Raw genomic sequence first — 17,887 nt, 5'->3', positions numbered from 1 at the left:
AGGAAAGGAAGGAGGGAGTGTAGGTAAATGCAGGTATATATGGCATACATTCAATCAATCAGGCAAAAGGGTACCTAATAAGTTTAAAATTTGTTTGCCACTGGACAGGGGGGACCCTCTTCCCCAACCTTTCACTCATTGTGGCTGAACAGTGAAAGCTGCCCTTGGAGCTCCATTCTGCTGTCCTAACTATCCCAACCAGAGCTGCCCTGGTTCACCTTGCTGCACCTTTCAGATGCCTTCTGCAGCCTCCCAGGTAGTTAATGATTTCCCCCTGGGCAGAAGAGCCCTGTAATAATTTACCAGAGCAGATAAAGAAGAAAGCACAGTTCTCTGCTTGAAGGCCATTTAGGCTGGCAATTCAGACAGTATGGATGGAGTTTTGACTGACTTCAACTTCCACCTAGCTTCTTTGTATAGAAACCCTGCCTTATAGCTGTGCATGTAAAGTCTTATCAGAACCTTCATTCAGATATTTAAACATCCCGGCCTTACTGTATGATCAGCACTTTCGGGCTCCTTCACCAGTCAGGGAAATTTGCTATCTAAAATAAAAGAAACCAAAATACCCTATGACAAACTTAGATTTAAATATTTAAATAACTGTAGAGAAAGAAAAGTTATTTTGCATTGTCTGACTTCTGGGGTTCCTTATTAGAATTTGAAGTTAGAGACCTCTGCTTTGGAATCAGAGACCTTGCCTTGAGATCTTGCCTCCCACGAATTGTGAGACTTTGAGGAACTTATTTAAGTTCTCTGAACCTCACTTTCCTTATCTTTAAAACAGGAATAACAGTTCTCTCCTTAGGATTTTCCCATGAATCATAAATATGTAAAAAACAACCTTGCACACTGTAGACAATAAATGATGCATCCCCTCCTCCTCATCAACCTGATTATCATCAGGCTTGTCCATATCCAGAAATATTTATATTTTATAAAGACATGAAAAAAAATACTCCCTCTCAAAAGTGTAGCAATGAAATTTAATAAGAATAAACATGGTAGACTGTACCATAGGTGACCCCCAACGAACCACATGTCCTGGTACCTGTGACCTCCTGCATTAATGCTGGGCTTGATCATGTGACTTGCTTTGGTCAGTGAGGCATTAGTAAATGCCCATTCAGAGGCTTAATAGACCTTTGCACACTGGGGTTGTCTGTTTGGAACACTCCCTCTTAGACTTCAGCTTTTTGACTCCAAAGTAGCTCAGGCTAGACTGCTGAATGATGAGAAGTGACAGAAGAGAGACCCTGGAGGAAAAGAGGCCACCTTTGATGTTTCAGGCCAGCCAAGCTCCTAGCTGAGTAAGTAATAAAACTGTGACAAATCATAAATTGTTGTTTTAAGTCACCAAATTTTGGAAGGGTTTGTTACACAAATCCAAATCCTAAATTTACATTAAGAAAAGTCAACAATGCCAATACAAGGGGCAGATTACCCTTATAGAATAAGGTCATATGAAATAAGGCCGTAAAATTTCAGTTAACCGTAAGCATTGACATAGCGCTAAGACACTGAATGCAAGCTTAGCCTGCTTTCAGTAAACAAATGAATCACTTGATTGACCAGACAGTTAGGTGTCTTGGCTGATTACTGGGCTTTGTGCTGGGGTCTGGGGGTACCAAGAAAGTTAAGACCTCATTCTCCTGCACCATGTTGTCTCTTGGATTCTGAAATTTAAGTCTCTACTTGTGTAGGGGGCTGGAAGACAGGAGAGTATGTGCTCATGGTTCAGTAAGGAAGGTGGGTATTTCAGTAAAGGTACACCTAGGTACCTTAAGGGAACTGGCATTCAGGGAAGAGCTAGAGGACTCTGTTCACCTACCAACATCCCATTTTTGGGGGGGACCTTGACAAACTCATGTGTATCTGGCAACAAGCAATCAGGGAAACAAAAGCCCAAACACCAGACCATGTAAGGAATCATTGTACCCACTGTAAATGTTTATCCTAGGAAGGAAAAAAAAGAAAAGAAAAGGCTGGGGATACATGGGGGGATGGAGCACATAATTTATAGGACTTAAATACAACATGTAGAAGAGGTTTAAATTCATTCTGAGGAGTGCCAGGAGGAAAACCATTAACAGTTACTAGAAGTCAAAGAGAGAGAGTTTCAAGTTAATAATCCGAAGAAAGGCTCACACTTCTGGAGCATGATCTGCAGAAAGAAGCAGGTGGGCACAGTTTCCGTCAGTGATGAAGGCCTGGATCAGGGAGGTAGGGAAAGGGTCCTGGCAGAGGGTGGAGCCGGGAATCTCTGAGCCTCTCCCAAGTGTAAGGTTCCAAGACTCAGCCCTGGAGTTTTGTCATCCTTATCCTGCCTGAATAATACTAAAAAGTAAAGCAGGTGACACCTGCCTTCAAATGGTGAGTGGGAGGATTGCTCACTGGTGATGGTGGGAGCTGAGCCCAGGGATCAGGGTTTCTTGAGTCCAAGCCTCAGAGACCCATAGCCGCTGCCTCTGTTGCCTCTCACCACTCTGAAGTGGGCATGAAAATTTGGGTTTTCTGCAGATCATTTATCACACCTTGGGGGCAGACTCAGAGAAGCAGTTCAGGCAAATTTGAGTCTGCAGATTTCACAAGCATGTGAGAACTGAGGAAGAATAACGGGAGAGAACTAAACAAGTATGAGGAAGTCACCTGGCGTTTCTGACTGGTGTCACAACCCTGTCCCAGAACCATCCTCAGGGAACCTAAATGGCTCTTTCCTGCTTCTCTCACCCTCTAGCCTGCAAAACTATAGGGGAGAAGATCTTTTCAGGGGTGTGGACCCCTTTCCCGTCCGTGGACCTGGAGCACCAACAGCACCAGGACCAGAGGAAGGACTACAGATATATAGGTCTGGGGGAAACCGAGAGGCCTAGCTTAGGACTCCATGGAGACCTTGCAATTATGGGCTCTGCCAAGGGATGTCTTCCACCTTACTGTCACCAGCTCTGGGTGGACTAGAGGGAAGGACTGCAGAGTGCCCTCTGATCAACAATTCCAGGGCTCCCCTTGCTCTTGCACCCCTGAGCCTTTGCATATGCTGCTCTCACTACCCAGTTGCCTTTCTCCCGTCCCCTTTCTTCCAAGACTCAAATTCCAGATTGTACCCCATGTAAAACCTTCCCCACCTCTCTCAGGCTCTCCCAGGCTCTCTTTGACCTGCATTGTATCATTCAGCACAGCTTACTGTAACTAGACTGTGAGGCCTGGTCTGAGTCTTATTAACTTCTTTAGTCTCTCAAAGTGGTGGTACAGAACCTGGAATGTCTCAGATGCTGGGAACATATGGGTTGTGTAGGAAGCAGCCCCCTCCGTCCACATGCATGTGGCCTGCTCACTTACGCTCTGTTCTGTGCAGGGTACATACCTGTACTATTGCTGTAGCCCATCTCTCTAAAGTTGGAATGCAACTCTTGTTAGAAATAACTTCATTCAAAAGTAAATTAAACAAAGGAATATGTGGTTTCCTTTTGCTCCTTCCACTACAGGGAAGCCCTGGTGGCTGGGGGAGGGGGTTTGTTCTAACTTGGGCCTCAGCAGAGTTGGACCTCAAGGGAGAGAGGCTGGTCCCAGCAAAAATGCACCAAGCCACGGGCCCAGGACAAAGACTCTCCTTTGGGAAGACTCAGTGTAAAGGTGTGCCCTACTTTGTGGGGACACAATAGACAAAAATCCAAGGTCATAAAATAGATAAATCTGGGGGTGGCTATTGGCTTTACACCGAAACTCGCCAGCGGGTTCCTCTAAATAGTCTCCTGCTCTCACAGACCACTTAAAATGTGATTTTACTTTCAGGAGTTTGATATTACACACCAGTTTTCTGGAGAAACATAAATAGATCTCCAGTGATCCAGGCGTCCTGGTGTGTCTGGCCAGCAGCTCGCTGACCAGGCCTTAAGGTGAGCAGACTCGAGCTGCTCTACATGCTGGAGGAGTAGAGGTTTGGGAGCTCTCTCCCTCTGCTTCTGAGGCTGTTTCCAGTGTCATAAAATAGGAAGAACCAGGCCCAATCTGAACCTTCTCGCCTCTACTTGAATGGGCTGATTGACTGTTCAGCACACTTACCTTTGAGAGGAACATAGATTTGTATCAGCTCATGTATTCGTCCATTGATTCATTCATTCATACTGTTCACTCTGTACTTAGTTGTGTACATGACACTATTCTAGGCACAAAAAAGTGGAGAAGAGTGGCGTCTGTGTTCCTGTCCTCCAGGAACTCATAGTCATGTTAGCGAGATAAACCCTTGGATATCGCTGATTCTAGAAAGTACATTTATTTTTGCCTTCACCAACTCTGAAATCAAAATGCATCTTGCTGCAGATGGTGTAACATTGTTAGCCCTGACTGACTGGTTTGTCTTAGTGGTATGTAAAATGATGGTGTATCTTGCAATTCTCTTATATGCCTTAGATGAAATAGGGTTTATGAAAATGCTCAGCAATGGTTTAAATGCCATAGGAATCCAAGTGGGATTTGACATTTGAAGGATAAAATTGAATATATACTTCAAGGGTTTCCCTTTGCACAGAACATATGCCTAAAGTTTGAAATAATGTCCCATTTCCATAGTTATCCAGGGAAGCCGGGCTGGAGTGACATCGCCCTTCCTCTGTTCTGGGAGTGGAAAATGTGTAGTGGCCCAGCCCGGATTCCCTTCCATGCAGCCTGTTGGAAAATTGGAGGGGCAAAGTGGGTAATTGGAGGGTAGCAGGCCTTCAGGAATGAGGGAATTGCCATTCATTCTCCATCTTGTAGATGGCAAGTCCTTGATCAGCTGTACTTTCCAGGACGCAGCACTGTTCCCAGCCCCTAACAAACAGGAATATAAACAACTGTGTGAGTGTGTGTGTGTGTGTGTGTGTGTGTGTGTGTGTGTGTGTGTGTGTGCAATAGATAGATATAGGTATACATACAGATATACGTTGAATGACTTTCTGACTCTGAGGCCAAAAATTTATTACAAAAAATTTCAGTGTGACTGCTAAACTCGACTTCTTGGCCAAAATTCAGAACAGTTTCTTACAGTCTATCTAATGTTACAGCGGAGGGATTTCTTCCCTTTCTCTGGCTTCACTATTCCTCACCCCAAAAAGCTGTGGCTCCTGTTGCTGGTACTGAGCCATCACCATCTTCTGTTTATTTAAGCGCCCATGTTCCTACAGCGTGCCAAGAGGTCTGGTCTCTACCTTTTGAGAGCATAAAGACAATGTAGCTTCTAGGCAGATGACATGAGAGTGTCTGTGAGGGTAAATAAGTTCCTAGACACATATGCAGAAACCTAGGATATGCAATCAAGTGCACTGACATACTAGAACAATCTGAATCTCCTGTTCAGTTATCATCGCTGTAGCACATAGAAACTAAGAAGTACTTATATACAGAATGGAAGGGCCGTTGGGCTCTGGTTATGCCTTTTCTTGACATTTGATTGTGAGTGCAATTATGATAGTTCTTTCATGTCTGGAGGAGTAGATGAGGCTTAAGGAGCCAGCACGGCAATGCCACTGTGGCCTTTTGCTTATTTGTCATGTTACTGCAGGCTTTAAAATCCTGGACAAGAGAGCTGTGTACATCTAGTGGTAGTATGAGCTTTACTCTAGAAGGAAGCGGAAGCCATTAAGAACTGGCCTCCTGTGAGAATCTAACTTGTGACATAAACACAAGAGTGTCAGGTGGCAGTAACCCAATCACCCAGGCCCTTCTCTCTGGGCTGTTGCCTTTGTCCCTAGGTCCAAGTAGTCACTGGGGTTGCCTTGAGTGACCCACCAGTGGGTCAGGCCTGGGTCCTGTCAACCTGAGATCAACCTGTTGTGTTAAGCCTGTCATGAGGGAGAAGCAGACCGCATGGTCTCCTAATGATATGATGCAGTGGTTACACTTCCCTGTTTCCAGCTCAGATCTGGTGTTGCCAATGCAAATTCACTCTCTATAGGCTGGCAGCTCTTACTACTGTGGCAGTGGGGGATTTCCAAAGGTAAACAGCTCCCGTGGAATGGACAGGCCTGTCGGCATCACCAGGGCATCTCCAATAGGTCCCTGCTAAGGGCTGCTTTTCCTCTCATAGGACATAAAAACCAAGATGCCAAATGGCTGTTACTTCTCAGGTACCATTTGGAGCTATAAATTTTCTGACTGATAGTCCTAGGCTTCAAAAACTTTGGTGCTTTTCAATTTTGGAGGCAGTTCCAAATAGAAAACTCCTTCAAAACCCAGTTCAGATATTTTGTCCTCTGTGAAGCTTTCTCTGACTACCCTCTGTGCTCTTACATTCCTAGGCTCTCTGGCACAGTTACAATGCACCAGAATTATTTGTATACATTGTTCTTTCTGCTAGATGTGACATCCTTGAGGCCAGGGACCATGTCCCATTGTTACTATGCCCAGCCAGCCTGTGTCCTGCCGAGTGCTGTATACCCAGTAAATGTTAGGTAAATGGATGAAAGTTATATTCTCACCAAATATTTGTTTCTTGTTTTGTTTATTCACATCTAAAAGTACTTTCTTCTTCTTTGGAAGTTTTTATCACTATATTGTTTATAAAGCCTATAGATATAAGGAAGGGCCAAGTGTAAATCATCAGTTAAGATGCCTTTAGCTTTATGTAACATTTGGCTTAACAAAAATAGCTTAAACAATCAGAGGCTTATTGTCACACCCAACAAGATGTCTGAAGGGGCCCAGAGTTGGTGACTTAGCAGCTAGGGACCTCTTCAGGGGCTTCCCACCTCTCTGCTCTGCCATCATCAGGGTGTCGGTGAGGCCTCCCTCTTGCACTCAGGAGGAGTGATGTCCACCAAAGAAGAGAAGTGTTTTCCCTCACAGTTTCTTTTTATTATCAAGGAAACCCTTTCTCAGAAGCTCTCCCACCACCCTATGAAGATTTGTGCTTGAGTATCATTAATGAAGATGAAGTTACTACCACTGATAAGTGATGTATTACCGGGAAGGAAGTGGGTTGTCATGCGGGCTGCAGGCAGTCCTGATGCAATACCCTGGGTCAGGGTGGGGAAGGGGGATTTCCTTCCCTGATCACATGGGACTGAGCATACCTGAACAAAACCGGGGCCACACTAGTGGAGGGAGTAGGAGGTGGCTATTGGATGGGCATCCATTTATGTCTGCCACACCAACTATTTAAATAAATTATGGCCCATCAGTCAGTCATACAGTGAAGGCCTATGAAATTGTCACATTGGCTAAGGGACAACTACATGTATCAACATTAATTGACTTCCGAGGTCTAGTAAATGTAAAGTTCTATGTACAGTCCAGGCTTTTTTGTTCATAATAATATATTAATAAATGCCAAGTTAGGCAGACCCCAAAATCTATGAGAACAATATACATTATGCCCTTAAGAGCAACCACGTGTGTGTGTGCACACACGTGTGTGAAGGGAGGGTTTGCTAGGGCTTTCTTTTGACAGTCTCTGTTTCTTATATGTTGCATTTTTATAAGGATATCTTTCTTTGGTTAAGGAAAAGAAAAAATAGCAGAGAACACTTCAAATGACCAAGTGTCATTTTGAATGCAAAAAGTCAGTTCAAGACATGGGCTCCTTTCCAAGAACAAACCAATTTGGGATACAGGAGGGACTGCTCTGAAAATTTTGTGCATGAGCACAGAATTTAAACTTCCTCTGTGAATGACCAACATTTTTTTAAGCCAGTAAATCTCCTTAACAGAATATCCGAATTTTTAACACATTGAATCATTCTGTGTGCTAAAGAAGGGCGTCATCCTTGCTATGAAATGCTGACTTGCTTATAGGAAATTCATTGGCGGAAGTCTTTCCGGGAGCCACACTGACACGGAGAACCAGCCAAGTATCCCTGCCACCCAAGTGCTTTCCTGTGCCCCAGATGTCTCTGTCAGGAATAAACTGTGCAAATAAATCCTCTGAGGTCCACCTTCCATCTACTACTGGCTAACTATAACTACTTAAGTGAGCCCTTGATTTCTCTGAGTTCACTGCATGCCTCTGAAAAATGAGTATTATTTATGTGACAGCATTTGAAGGAAAGACTTTGAGTCATTAAAAAAAAAAATCTACAGCAAACCTCCTGGCTATCTGCAGCAATTGCCCTAGGAAGTCTCTTTGGTTACTATAAAAATAGATGGTTAAATTCAGCGAAGGTTCAGGATGCAGTGTATATCTTTAATCAACTTACCCAGTGTTGGTTGGAAAATGTGACATGGTATTATAAATGGAACAGTTATACTTCTCTACAAAAATATACAGACTGGACTTGTAGAAGGAAACTGGGGAGTCGGGGAATGTTTATAGCCCCAGGGCCACTTGAAACTAATTAAGTGATCTCTATTCTTTCCTGGGTTTATAATACATGCCTATAAAATTATTTTTCTAAGCACTTTGATAGTACAAGTGTTGCTCTGAGTTGTGTCTTTTTTGGAAAGAAGTTGGATTTTTAAAGATCATCTCTTCCTGCTCTTCAACATGCATACACTCCCCCACCACATGCATACACACACATGTGTCTTCTCCATCCCTCTCTGCTGGTGAACTGCACAGCAAACCCACTCTAACTGGGTAAGCTGCAACTGAGCTCTCACCGTACAGAAACTGCTGTGTAGGAACTATGGCCCAATACTGCCAGATCCATGAATTTTTCAAAGAAGGCAGAAATTTGGAATTAAAAAAAAATCTCTCAGTTTTCAAATATCAGCAACAAATCCCAGTTTTTAGAAACCCTGTGCAGGTTGAACAAAACATGTCTATTAGCCTGATCCTGACCTACCCGCCAGCTGAGGACATTGCCCTGAGCCAATGTCAAGCAAACGTGCCTTCTCTTCTCCTTGAAGAAATGGAGATGTTGGAAGACAGCTCTCACATTCCATTCAATCTACTCTGGTTGGTACTCTCCCATTGACAAAATTTTTTAAAGAATTTAAAATCCAGTGCAAACAGTTAAACAGCCAGTCATAATATGGTGGTGTCATTGCTACAGTGATTGCCAGAGGAAGGAGCATTATTTGTCTGTCTTCGGGTGTGTGCAAGCAATGGGCTATGTCTTGCCATATCCGTGCAGATTTAGAGAAGGCCTTTCTCTAGAGCTCTTATAAGGAGCTCCCTCTACTCTGCCATGCAGCCATCTCCACTGAAGTAGACCCGGGCAGTGCTGCATGGGTCAGTGAGCTAGGAGCTTTCGTGAAGTGCCCCATGAATAAGGACCATGTAAAATAAATGCTGGAGCCCTTCCCCATACATGCCTAACATGATGACTGGCCTGGAGAATCTTAGGCATAACTAGCAAAGCTTTTGCTTTTTCTGACTGCTCAAATTCATTCCATTTTAGAGAGTGGACATGAATTTCTTGCCCCCGGAAAGTTCTACTATACAGGTACTGTGATGGTTAATTTTATGTGTCAAGTTAGCTAGGCTATGGCGCACATTTGTTTGGTTAAACACCAGTGTAGGTATTGCTGTGGATGGTATTTTTAAGATGTGATTGACATTTAAATGAGTAGACTTTGAGTAAAGCAGATTACCCTCCATAGAGTAGGTAGGCCTCGTTCAATCAAGTGAAGGCCTTAAGAGAAAAGAAGGGATTTGGATAGAAACCTCGCTTGAGTTTCTAGCTGCCAGGCCTGACCTGTGGATTTAACTCTCCTGAATTTCCAGCCTGCTGGCTTGCACTAAGGATTTTGGACTTACTCCCACAACTGCTTGTGTCAGTCCTTAGAATAAATCTCTCTTTCTCTTGATGTGTGTGTGTGTGTGTGTGTGTGTGTGTGTAGGTACATATACATATATACATATATCCTGTGGGTTCTGTTTCTCTGGAGAACTCTAATAGAGGGACCCTCTTCACAATTCTTCTGAACCCAAAGCAGATATATAACCTGTTCCGAATACTAATGGCCTGTAAGGCTCCCAACCCAGATGGTGTGGGTGTCTGATTTCTCCTTATGTCTGCAATCAGAAAGGTATCACTGGTTACTTCAGAAAATTTCAACTTAAACACCAAGGCTTTTGAATCATTTCCAATCTATTTATCTTTCAAAATACAACTGAGGTAGCAACTCCAGGAAGGCCCGTTTGATCCCAGCCCCAAATAGTTCACAGCTCTCTTCTCAACCCTCCTCTGTGCCCTATTATACTTAGTATATCATATTTTGGGTTACATGGCCCTGACAACTAGTTACTCCTTCTACTGTAGCAGAATCTCTGATTTTTAGCTGGACACATGGCAAACCAGGATAAAAATGATATTTCCTAGCCTTCCTTGCAGCTAGGTGAGGCCATGTGCCATGAGATGAACTAGGGAATGAAGGCCAGATGTTGTGAACAAGAAGATGGCAGTAGCTTTGGTCCCAGAAGCCTGGGGAATCACATCAGCCCTGCACTGTGTACCTGGGTTTTCACATGAGAGAGAAATAAACCTCTGTGTTATTTAAGCCATCATTATTTTGGTTTTCTGTTATTTGCAGCTGAGCCAACTTTAACTCTCCTTTGCTTACGTGTGTGTTTCCCTGCCGCACAGTGAAGGAACCATGCTTCAACTACTGCATGACACTGTGCCTGCAATATGGTGGTGCAGACAAGTGTCTGCTGGCCTGATGTATGAGTAAAAGGATGAATGGATGACTAACAGGTGAGGGGAAAGCCCAAGGTGAAGCAGAAGGAAGACATTGTGTCAGTGACAGGTGCCCTTTAGTTTAGCTTCAGTTTAAGATAACATTATTCTGTGTTAATGAGCACCTTCTTTACGCCTAGCATGGTGTGAAGTGATGCTTTTATGGCAATGGAAAAGACAGACAAAACTTCTCTCCTACAAGTTGTTCTAGAAGAGGGAGACATAAAATAAACAAGAAAATATCAGGTAGTGGTGAGTGCTATGAAAAATAAAACTGCTTGGTGTAATAAACTACTTTAGACTGGGTGGCAAGGGACGGTCACTGAGAAGGTAGCATTTATGCTGAGACTTGAGTGCCAAGAAATAACTTAGATCAAGGACAGGGGCATCTGAGGCAGAGGAGCAGCTCATGCAAAGGCCATGAGGAGGAACGTTCTTGGCTTATTTCAAAGAGGAAAAGAAAAGTGGGATTGTAGTGAGTGAGGGTGAGGGTAAGAAGCAGGCCAGGCCCAGAACCTGTGCGCCAAGTACGGAATTGAATGTTATTCCAAGAGTAATGGGAAGCCATGGAAACTTTAAGCCAAGGAGTGACATGTTCTGATTTACATTTTTTAAAAATCACTCTGGTTCACATGAGGAAAATTGATCATTGCAGGGCAAGAATGGAAACCCATAACATTTCACTTATCCATTACTGTGTAATGAACCAAACCCAAAACTTGGGGTCTAAAATAACCGTACTCATTTGCTCATTGTGTTACTGGTCAGCCTTTGTGGAAAGGCCTCTGTGGCAGTTCAGCCCCGACTCATAAGGCGTCAGCTTGCGAGGCAGCTGAGGTTGGAGGACCCACTTCCAGGATGGGTGCTTCATGCGTGTGTGATGCCCTTGGTGTTTCTCTTCCTCTGGGGCCTATCCGTGTGGCTCAGTCTTCTAACAGCCTGCCAGTCTCAGGGTCACTGTACTTCCGGCATGAAGTTCATTTGCAAGAAAAAGGAAGTAGAAGGTCCAGCCAGTGTTATACTTGGGGCTGTGTATTGCATCACTCTCTGCATAGCCATTGATTGAAGTAGTCAAAGAGCGCCCACTCAGGTTCTAGAGGATGGAAAAATAGACCCCATCTATTGCTCAGGGAGCAGTAGGGTCACACTGTAGGAGGGCAGGTTGGGTGAGGGATATTATTCCTACCTCCTTTGCAGAATACAATATGCCCCAAGTGAGGAGCCACTTAGGTAATTCAGGCAAGGTATGACGGTGGCTTAAATTTGGATGTGTGTACTGGACATGAGAAAGGTGGATTCAGGATGTGTGAGCAGACTCTATGAGAACGTAAAGCACTAACAAATGCATCTGAGCCCTTGCTTAATTAAGTTGCACTTTATAAGATTATGTGGATAAGCGTTGCCCACCACCAATAAAGTCACAAGTACGTCTGTTCTCTTCACAGGACACATGCCTCATTGTCCTGCTTCACAATGTGCTTTGTTTCAAAGACTGAGTTATTCAGGGCAGGGATTTAATGAGGCCCAGATATTGGGGCTATAGAAGGAGGCAAAAGTAGGGACCTATGAGTTGTGAGAGCCAGGGATTGCCATATCCCAACATGAGGGGTGCTTTAGAGTGTAAAGAAGGCCTGACATAGCAACATTTTGTTTTCAAAGCCTTCCTAGAGATGAGTGCATTTGCCCACAAACAGACCTGAGCGGGTTTCATTTCATACATTCAGTTGCTTGAGGAGACAGTTTTTAAGGTATGGGAACCAATGCACCAAAAAAAGTATATGAAAAAGAATGTTTTTGGTGACAAAAATTGCTGAAGCTATTGTTCTATTTTAAAACAGGAAAGAATGATCCAGAAACTAGCCCAGAGTCACCCAGTAAATTACTAGTAGAGCTGGTGCTAGAAGATGAGTGTCCTGATTCCAGTGAGGGATTCTTTCCCCTGCATCTCTGGTCACTCTGCCCAGAGCTCACCTTCTGTACTATGTTCTGTACTATGGTCCTTCGAGACCCTGCTGTTGCTCAACTGACTTTCAGATAGTGCCAGGGGCAGAAGAAGAGACTGTGAACTGACCTCTACTGGAGAAATAACTCTAAAATCTACTTTGCTAATCTTGACTCTGTCTCATCTCTTTGTGGAGAGGACAGCACATGTGTTTATGTGAAAATCTTCAGGAAGAGCCTCTGACTGCTGCTCAGTGTCCCATAGACTGCTTCTTAAAATTCACTGAACTCCTAATATTTTGAGGTCCCCCCATAACTCTCCATTCTTACATCTCTGTTAAAACAAAAAACAAAACAAAAAACAAGCACCCAGCTCGAGACTATCAGGGTCTTCTGGACTGGAAAGTGAGAACAACACAAGATCTTACTCCATGTGGAGGGCTACATATACAGTAGGAAGAGGGTTTATGTATGTATTTTCTATTTCATGTGTGCAGATGAATGGTTTTCAATTTTTTTTTCAAAATTTGAGGCAGGCAGAACTCCACGCCAGATCTAGATAAAAGTTGTATGTTATAAATCACATAATTCCATTCACAACTACTTTGAATTTCATTTTTTCTGTAGCCAAATGAAATGGATATAATTTGTATCTGTTGATTTTTATTAATTGAGTACTTTTATTTGAATAGAATTGGCACTTGCACATCACTCTTATTAATGACTCAAAGATCCAGTGTTTTCCTATGCTAGGTTTTGTTTCACATTTGAGCTTATTTGGACAAATATTACCTCCCTAAACACTTAAAGGAGCTGTAAAATATTGTTCCTTGATCTTTATATGAGAAGCAATTTGCTAGGCTCTAGTGTTGGGAGAAAATACCTCAGGATAGGTGGCTGGGAATGTGTAAATCTTCCCTGTGAATACAGATGTCTATTCAACAAGATTACACCACAGTTACACCTTTATTATGTTTCACATGTTATATTGCACTGACAAGTTTAACTGCATCCAAGACTGAGCCAGGTGTTTAAATCCCCAAATACCTTACAATTTGAACGCCTCAGGAAAGAAAACCTGACTACTCAGTAGACACAGGTTGTACTATTTCAGGCAAGACATTGTCAAAATCAGAATAGTGAAGGCCTTTGCCCATAGACTTTACTATTACAGTTATATGAACCTTGATGCATTTCACTAAGACTTTAAAACAGATGCTTACACAGTGCTATTCTGTAGGTCTTCATTAAAGCATCAGTTTAAACTGTTTTGAAAATCACCCTTGCAGGACCCTGGGAGCTGTCTCTCTCCTCCCCTTTCAAAACACTTTCTCTTATTGCCCAAAAATTCAAGTACTCTCTTAACCAAGTGCAGCCTGAAATATTTCACTATGGATTTGCACAAGAGCCAAGAGGGCCGATGAAAGGAAACCTTCTCTCTATAAAAGGTTTATTGTCAGCGCTTTCTAAAGATGTAGATTCTTCTAAAACAGGCTACCAACATTTTCACAAACACCGAAGCAGCCTTCTCAACCTCTCGTAGGTCTGTGATTCAGGTCCTTTCCTTTAGGAATGCTCTGCATCTAGCCTTTAACTTTCTGGATAGCCAACTCTACCGAACTGCTCCCTCCTCCATCAATATAATGTATGTTATAAAAAGAAAAGGGGGATGGGGTAGCTTGGTCCTCATGCTATTGAAAAAGTACTTGAAATTCCTTGCATTCCTTTGGATTTAACAGCATGTTTACCTAATCACCGGCTTATTAGGATTAACACAAGTCGTTGCTTCAAACTCATTCAGTGAAAATAAACTGACTCCTAAAGACTCCAAAATTTTTATCTCTGATCCTAATCAGGGGTGAATTTTTAAGTAGTTTCCCTAAATTTTAGGAACCATATTGGAAAAATATAAAGTTATAAACAAGTGACTTTTTATAACCCATTTCCAACCATATTTAATCTTGCCCATAGATTTAGATATGGGCAGCCTGGGCTGTGATCAGTTTTCATTCAAGTATCTCTCCTCTACTGAAGTGACACGCATAACCACCTAGTGAATAAAATGGCAAAGGACTCTACTATACTCACCTCACTGTGATTGGGTGATGGAGACCCTTAGGCTTTGAATTGTTATGAAAATAAAGCACTATTATTTAAATCACAAACTTAACTTCAGATTCCTTGTGCTTTCTTTCGATAATGCCTGGTGTTCAGTACATGTTTTTACAACAGATTAAATGCAAAGACTTTTCTCTACTGAAGAAATTAAAGCAATCATTGCCTTATTTCTGTAGGTTAGCTCCCTGCCGTAGCCCAAGCACCGAGAGAACAGCTCCTGGCACACAGTAGGCATGCAAGAATGGCTGCTGGAATGACTGAATGCATGCACTGGACTACTATCAGTGACTGTGGACAGTCTCTAAAAATACTGAATGCCACACACTCAGATATTAGGTAAATATTTCTTTATTAAATGATTAATTCCATAAATAAATTCTTTTCATGAATATAAAATTAAAATCATTTACAAATTATTCCAGTATTACATTTCCCCTCCCTCCCCAAAAGCTACATTTTGATAAATAAAAACATTCAGTCTTAAAACACCTGAATTCTGTTTGCAATTTAGAGTGCAATGAGCTGCCTCTCATGGACACTCACAGAGTGTCACCTTCAGGAAAGGATGGAACCCCCTTCTGTTTGCTTCTGTTAAAGGATGAAGGCCTTAACTGTCCAACTAATATTATTATCTTTTACAATTGTGGAACCAACAGGGAAAAAATCTAGAGAAAAATATGTTTACCAAACAATTTACAAACAGAAAACAGAACGTCATCAACATCACAAGCTCCAAAATGAAGCAGTAACACGTGCTCCAGTATTATGAAGCAAAGTATTCTCCAATTGCGGCTGCTTTAGTGTCTATCTCACCAGCACACCTGGCAGTTTCGAAATACCTTAATACCACTCAAGAACGAGCAATTCATCCCTTCTACAATGAGTCCCCTTCATCCCCACCACCCCACCCACGTCTCTCTGACTCTGGCACTCTGTTCCCCCATTTGTCCACCTTGTGCTGCCAACCCAGGTGGCATTTAGTCCCTAAATTTGTGAATATCATTGAACAGCCTGTAGAAGGGAAACGCTGCCTCGTTGGCATGAGGGCAGTTGTAGCTGCATTTGCAGGACTGGATCATCATGACGTTCTTGGAAAACGTCTCTCCATCTTCACAGTGGAATCGCATCTTCACAGTCCTGGTCTGCAGGGGCGCGCAGCATCGGCCATCCACGCAGGAGCCGCAGTACTTGGGACGGTACTTCTTCACACTTGAACATCCCGCATAAGTAAACTTGACTGGTTCAGAGGATTTCTTGGTCTTGCTGCATTTCTTACCCTTCTGGAAGGAAGAGGAGGAAAGGAAAATTAGGGACAATGTCTCTTTTTCTTGGAAGAGAGGGTCACATCTGACCCAGCTACCTGGGAACGGTCTACATGCCACCGCAGGAACTTACTTTCAGGCTGCTGTACATCAGTTGTCCACAAGGCCGCACTTCACAAATGCGGGTTTCTTTCACCAGGCGGCATTCAGGGTTGTCATTGGTTACGCGTGTGGAGATTCCAGTTCCACAGGTCTTGGAGCACTGAGACCATGAAGTTGTTTGAACAATACATTTCTGGCCATGTAAAGAAGGGTTGTATAGGATGCGAGGTTCCAGTCCAAAAACTAGACAGACAAAGAGGGAAAATTTCTCAAAGGCACACTGACACAAAGAGATTCAAGTATCATTTCTATAATGCTTCAGGCTAGTAAAGTATTTCAGTATATCTTAGGGACTCAGTCTCCACTTACCAGGGAGCCGCTTCAGGGAGCCACCTTTTCCAACTGCAATTAATTCATTGTTTCTGGTTAACTCCACCTCTGAGGCATCGAATGCCAGCCCCTTGTCCAGGAGGCCATCCCTGTCATCCATGGAGTCCTTGGCACTATCCTCATCACAGACCCATTCTTCACAGCACTGCCCGGTAACTTTGACCAGCCGGGGGTTGGGACAGCCCAAGTTGGGAAGAGAGAGTTCTTGGGGACACAGGGGAATGCAGCCTACAGCCCCGTCAATACATGTGCACTGATGTTTACAGTTGGGCTGGAAACTTTCCCCGTTCTGGTAGATTCTGGAGTTATATTCGCAGGGTCTGCCCTCTGACTGAGCTGCAAAGAGCACCACAAGAGAAAGGGAGAAGATGAGAAGGTTAAGATTCCGAATCACAGCCTGAAACTCATACATATTTTCTGCTGTTAAATTCAGTTTTATGGTAAAGTTCCCTACCATTCCCTGGGGACTCCAGACCAGAACAATAAGTTAGTCAGGAATCACTTTTCCGTATGCGCTTTTCGCTGGGCCCAGACACACTGAATTGCATTCCAGACTGCTGAAATCATGCGCCTTTCTGCCAGGCTACCGACAACAAAGCATCTCCATACATGGTCTCAAAATTACTAAACTTCTGGACTACGGGGACTATTACTTTTTTAAAGGGGCCAAGCCACAAGCATCTTACCTCTGCAGATCCCCTTCAGAGCGGTGGAGCTGGCGCCGAAATTGCATTCCAGCCCCTTGGTGTGGTCGCAGGGCTGCGTTCTGCTGCAGTCCTCATTGAGCTGCTTGGCGCAGACCTTACAGCAGCCACAGCCGTCCCGTACCAGCCCAACTCCCGGGGCGCACTTGGGCGCCTCCAGGGGGCAGCGGCAGGCGGCGGGGCAGGTGGAGAGCGCCTGGCGGGAGAGATGACACCCGTGAGGTGCGCAGGACGGGCGCCGGCGAAGGGGCTGGAGGGGGGTCTCTGACCCAGTTGGCAGGGGGATGGATCTCTCTTCCCTTCCAGCCCGGGCGTTCTGGACGGCTGCGTCCGCCAGGAGGCCCCCGACGCGTCTGCATGGAGGTTTAAAGAAAGGGCTGCCCCGAAACGCCCCCGAACTTTTTGATTTTGTGTTTCCTGCCGTGGGCAACCTAGGGAAAAGGGAAGGGGCTGGGGTTGCGGACCGGGAAGCAGTGGCAAAAGGACTCACCAGCCTGGCCAAGTGGAGAAAGGTGACGGCGAAGGCGAGCGTCCTGGCCGTGCGGGAGCTCATTGTGGCGCGCAGGAGTCCGGCAGAGCGGAAGCAAAGGCGCCGACACGCCGGTGCGCAGCAGACGGCCTGACGCGGCGGTGGGCGCTGGGGACTGGGCGGCAGGAGGCGAGGGCCGGGGCGACGAGCGGGCGTCCTTCTGTCGAGGTCCTGGCGGAGGGCGCGGGTGCTGCTCGGGGGCGCTCTCGCTCGCGGTCTGCCCTAGCGCCGGGAGCCCGCCTT

At 44.3% G+C, this 17,887-nt stretch overlaps 1 protein-coding gene across 1 annotated transcript; it reads right to left on the bottom strand.

The window, feature by feature from the left end:
* Positions 1 to 14,989: 14,989 nt before the first annotated feature.
* Positions 14,990 to 17,887, bottom strand: CCN1 (cellular communication network factor 1). The gene is made up of 5 exons (XM_017661182.3): positions 17,606 to 17,887; positions 17,098 to 17,311; positions 16,391 to 16,747; positions 16,053 to 16,264; positions 14,990 to 15,937 (listed from the first exon to the last, which is right to left on the bottom strand). Exons 1-5 carry the CDS (start codon positions 17,666 to 17,668, stop codon positions 15,635 to 15,637), a joined length of 1,149 nt encoding a protein of 382 aa, XP_017516671.1. The 5' UTR covers positions 17,669 to 17,887; the 3' UTR covers positions 14,990 to 15,634.

This window comes from Manis javanica, chromosome 4 (assembly GCF_040802235.1).
Source record: "Manis javanica isolate MJ-LG chromosome 4, MJ_LKY, whole genome shotgun sequence".
NCBI classification, from domain to species: domain Eukaryota; kingdom Metazoa; phylum Chordata; class Mammalia; order Pholidota; family Manidae; genus Manis; species Manis javanica.
Note: the sequence above shows the minus strand (reverse complement) of the source record. Positions and strands in the feature narration are given on the sequence as shown.

Excerpts from the sequence above, each read along its gene's own strand:
- CCN1 (XM_017661182.3), bottom strand. The coding sequence starts at position 17,668 with ATGAGCTCCCGCACGGCCAGGACGCTCGCCTTCGCCGTCACCTTTCTC. Across the intron at positions 16,748-17,097 it reads TCTGAAGGGGATCTGCAGAG|CTCAGTCAGAGGGCAGACCC; the intron begins GTAAGATGCTTG and ends TGCTCTTTGCAG. Across the intron at positions 15,938-16,052 it reads TGATGTACAGCAGCCTGAAA|AAGGGTAAGAAATGCAGCAA; the intron begins GTAAGTTCCTGC and ends TCTTCCTTCCAG.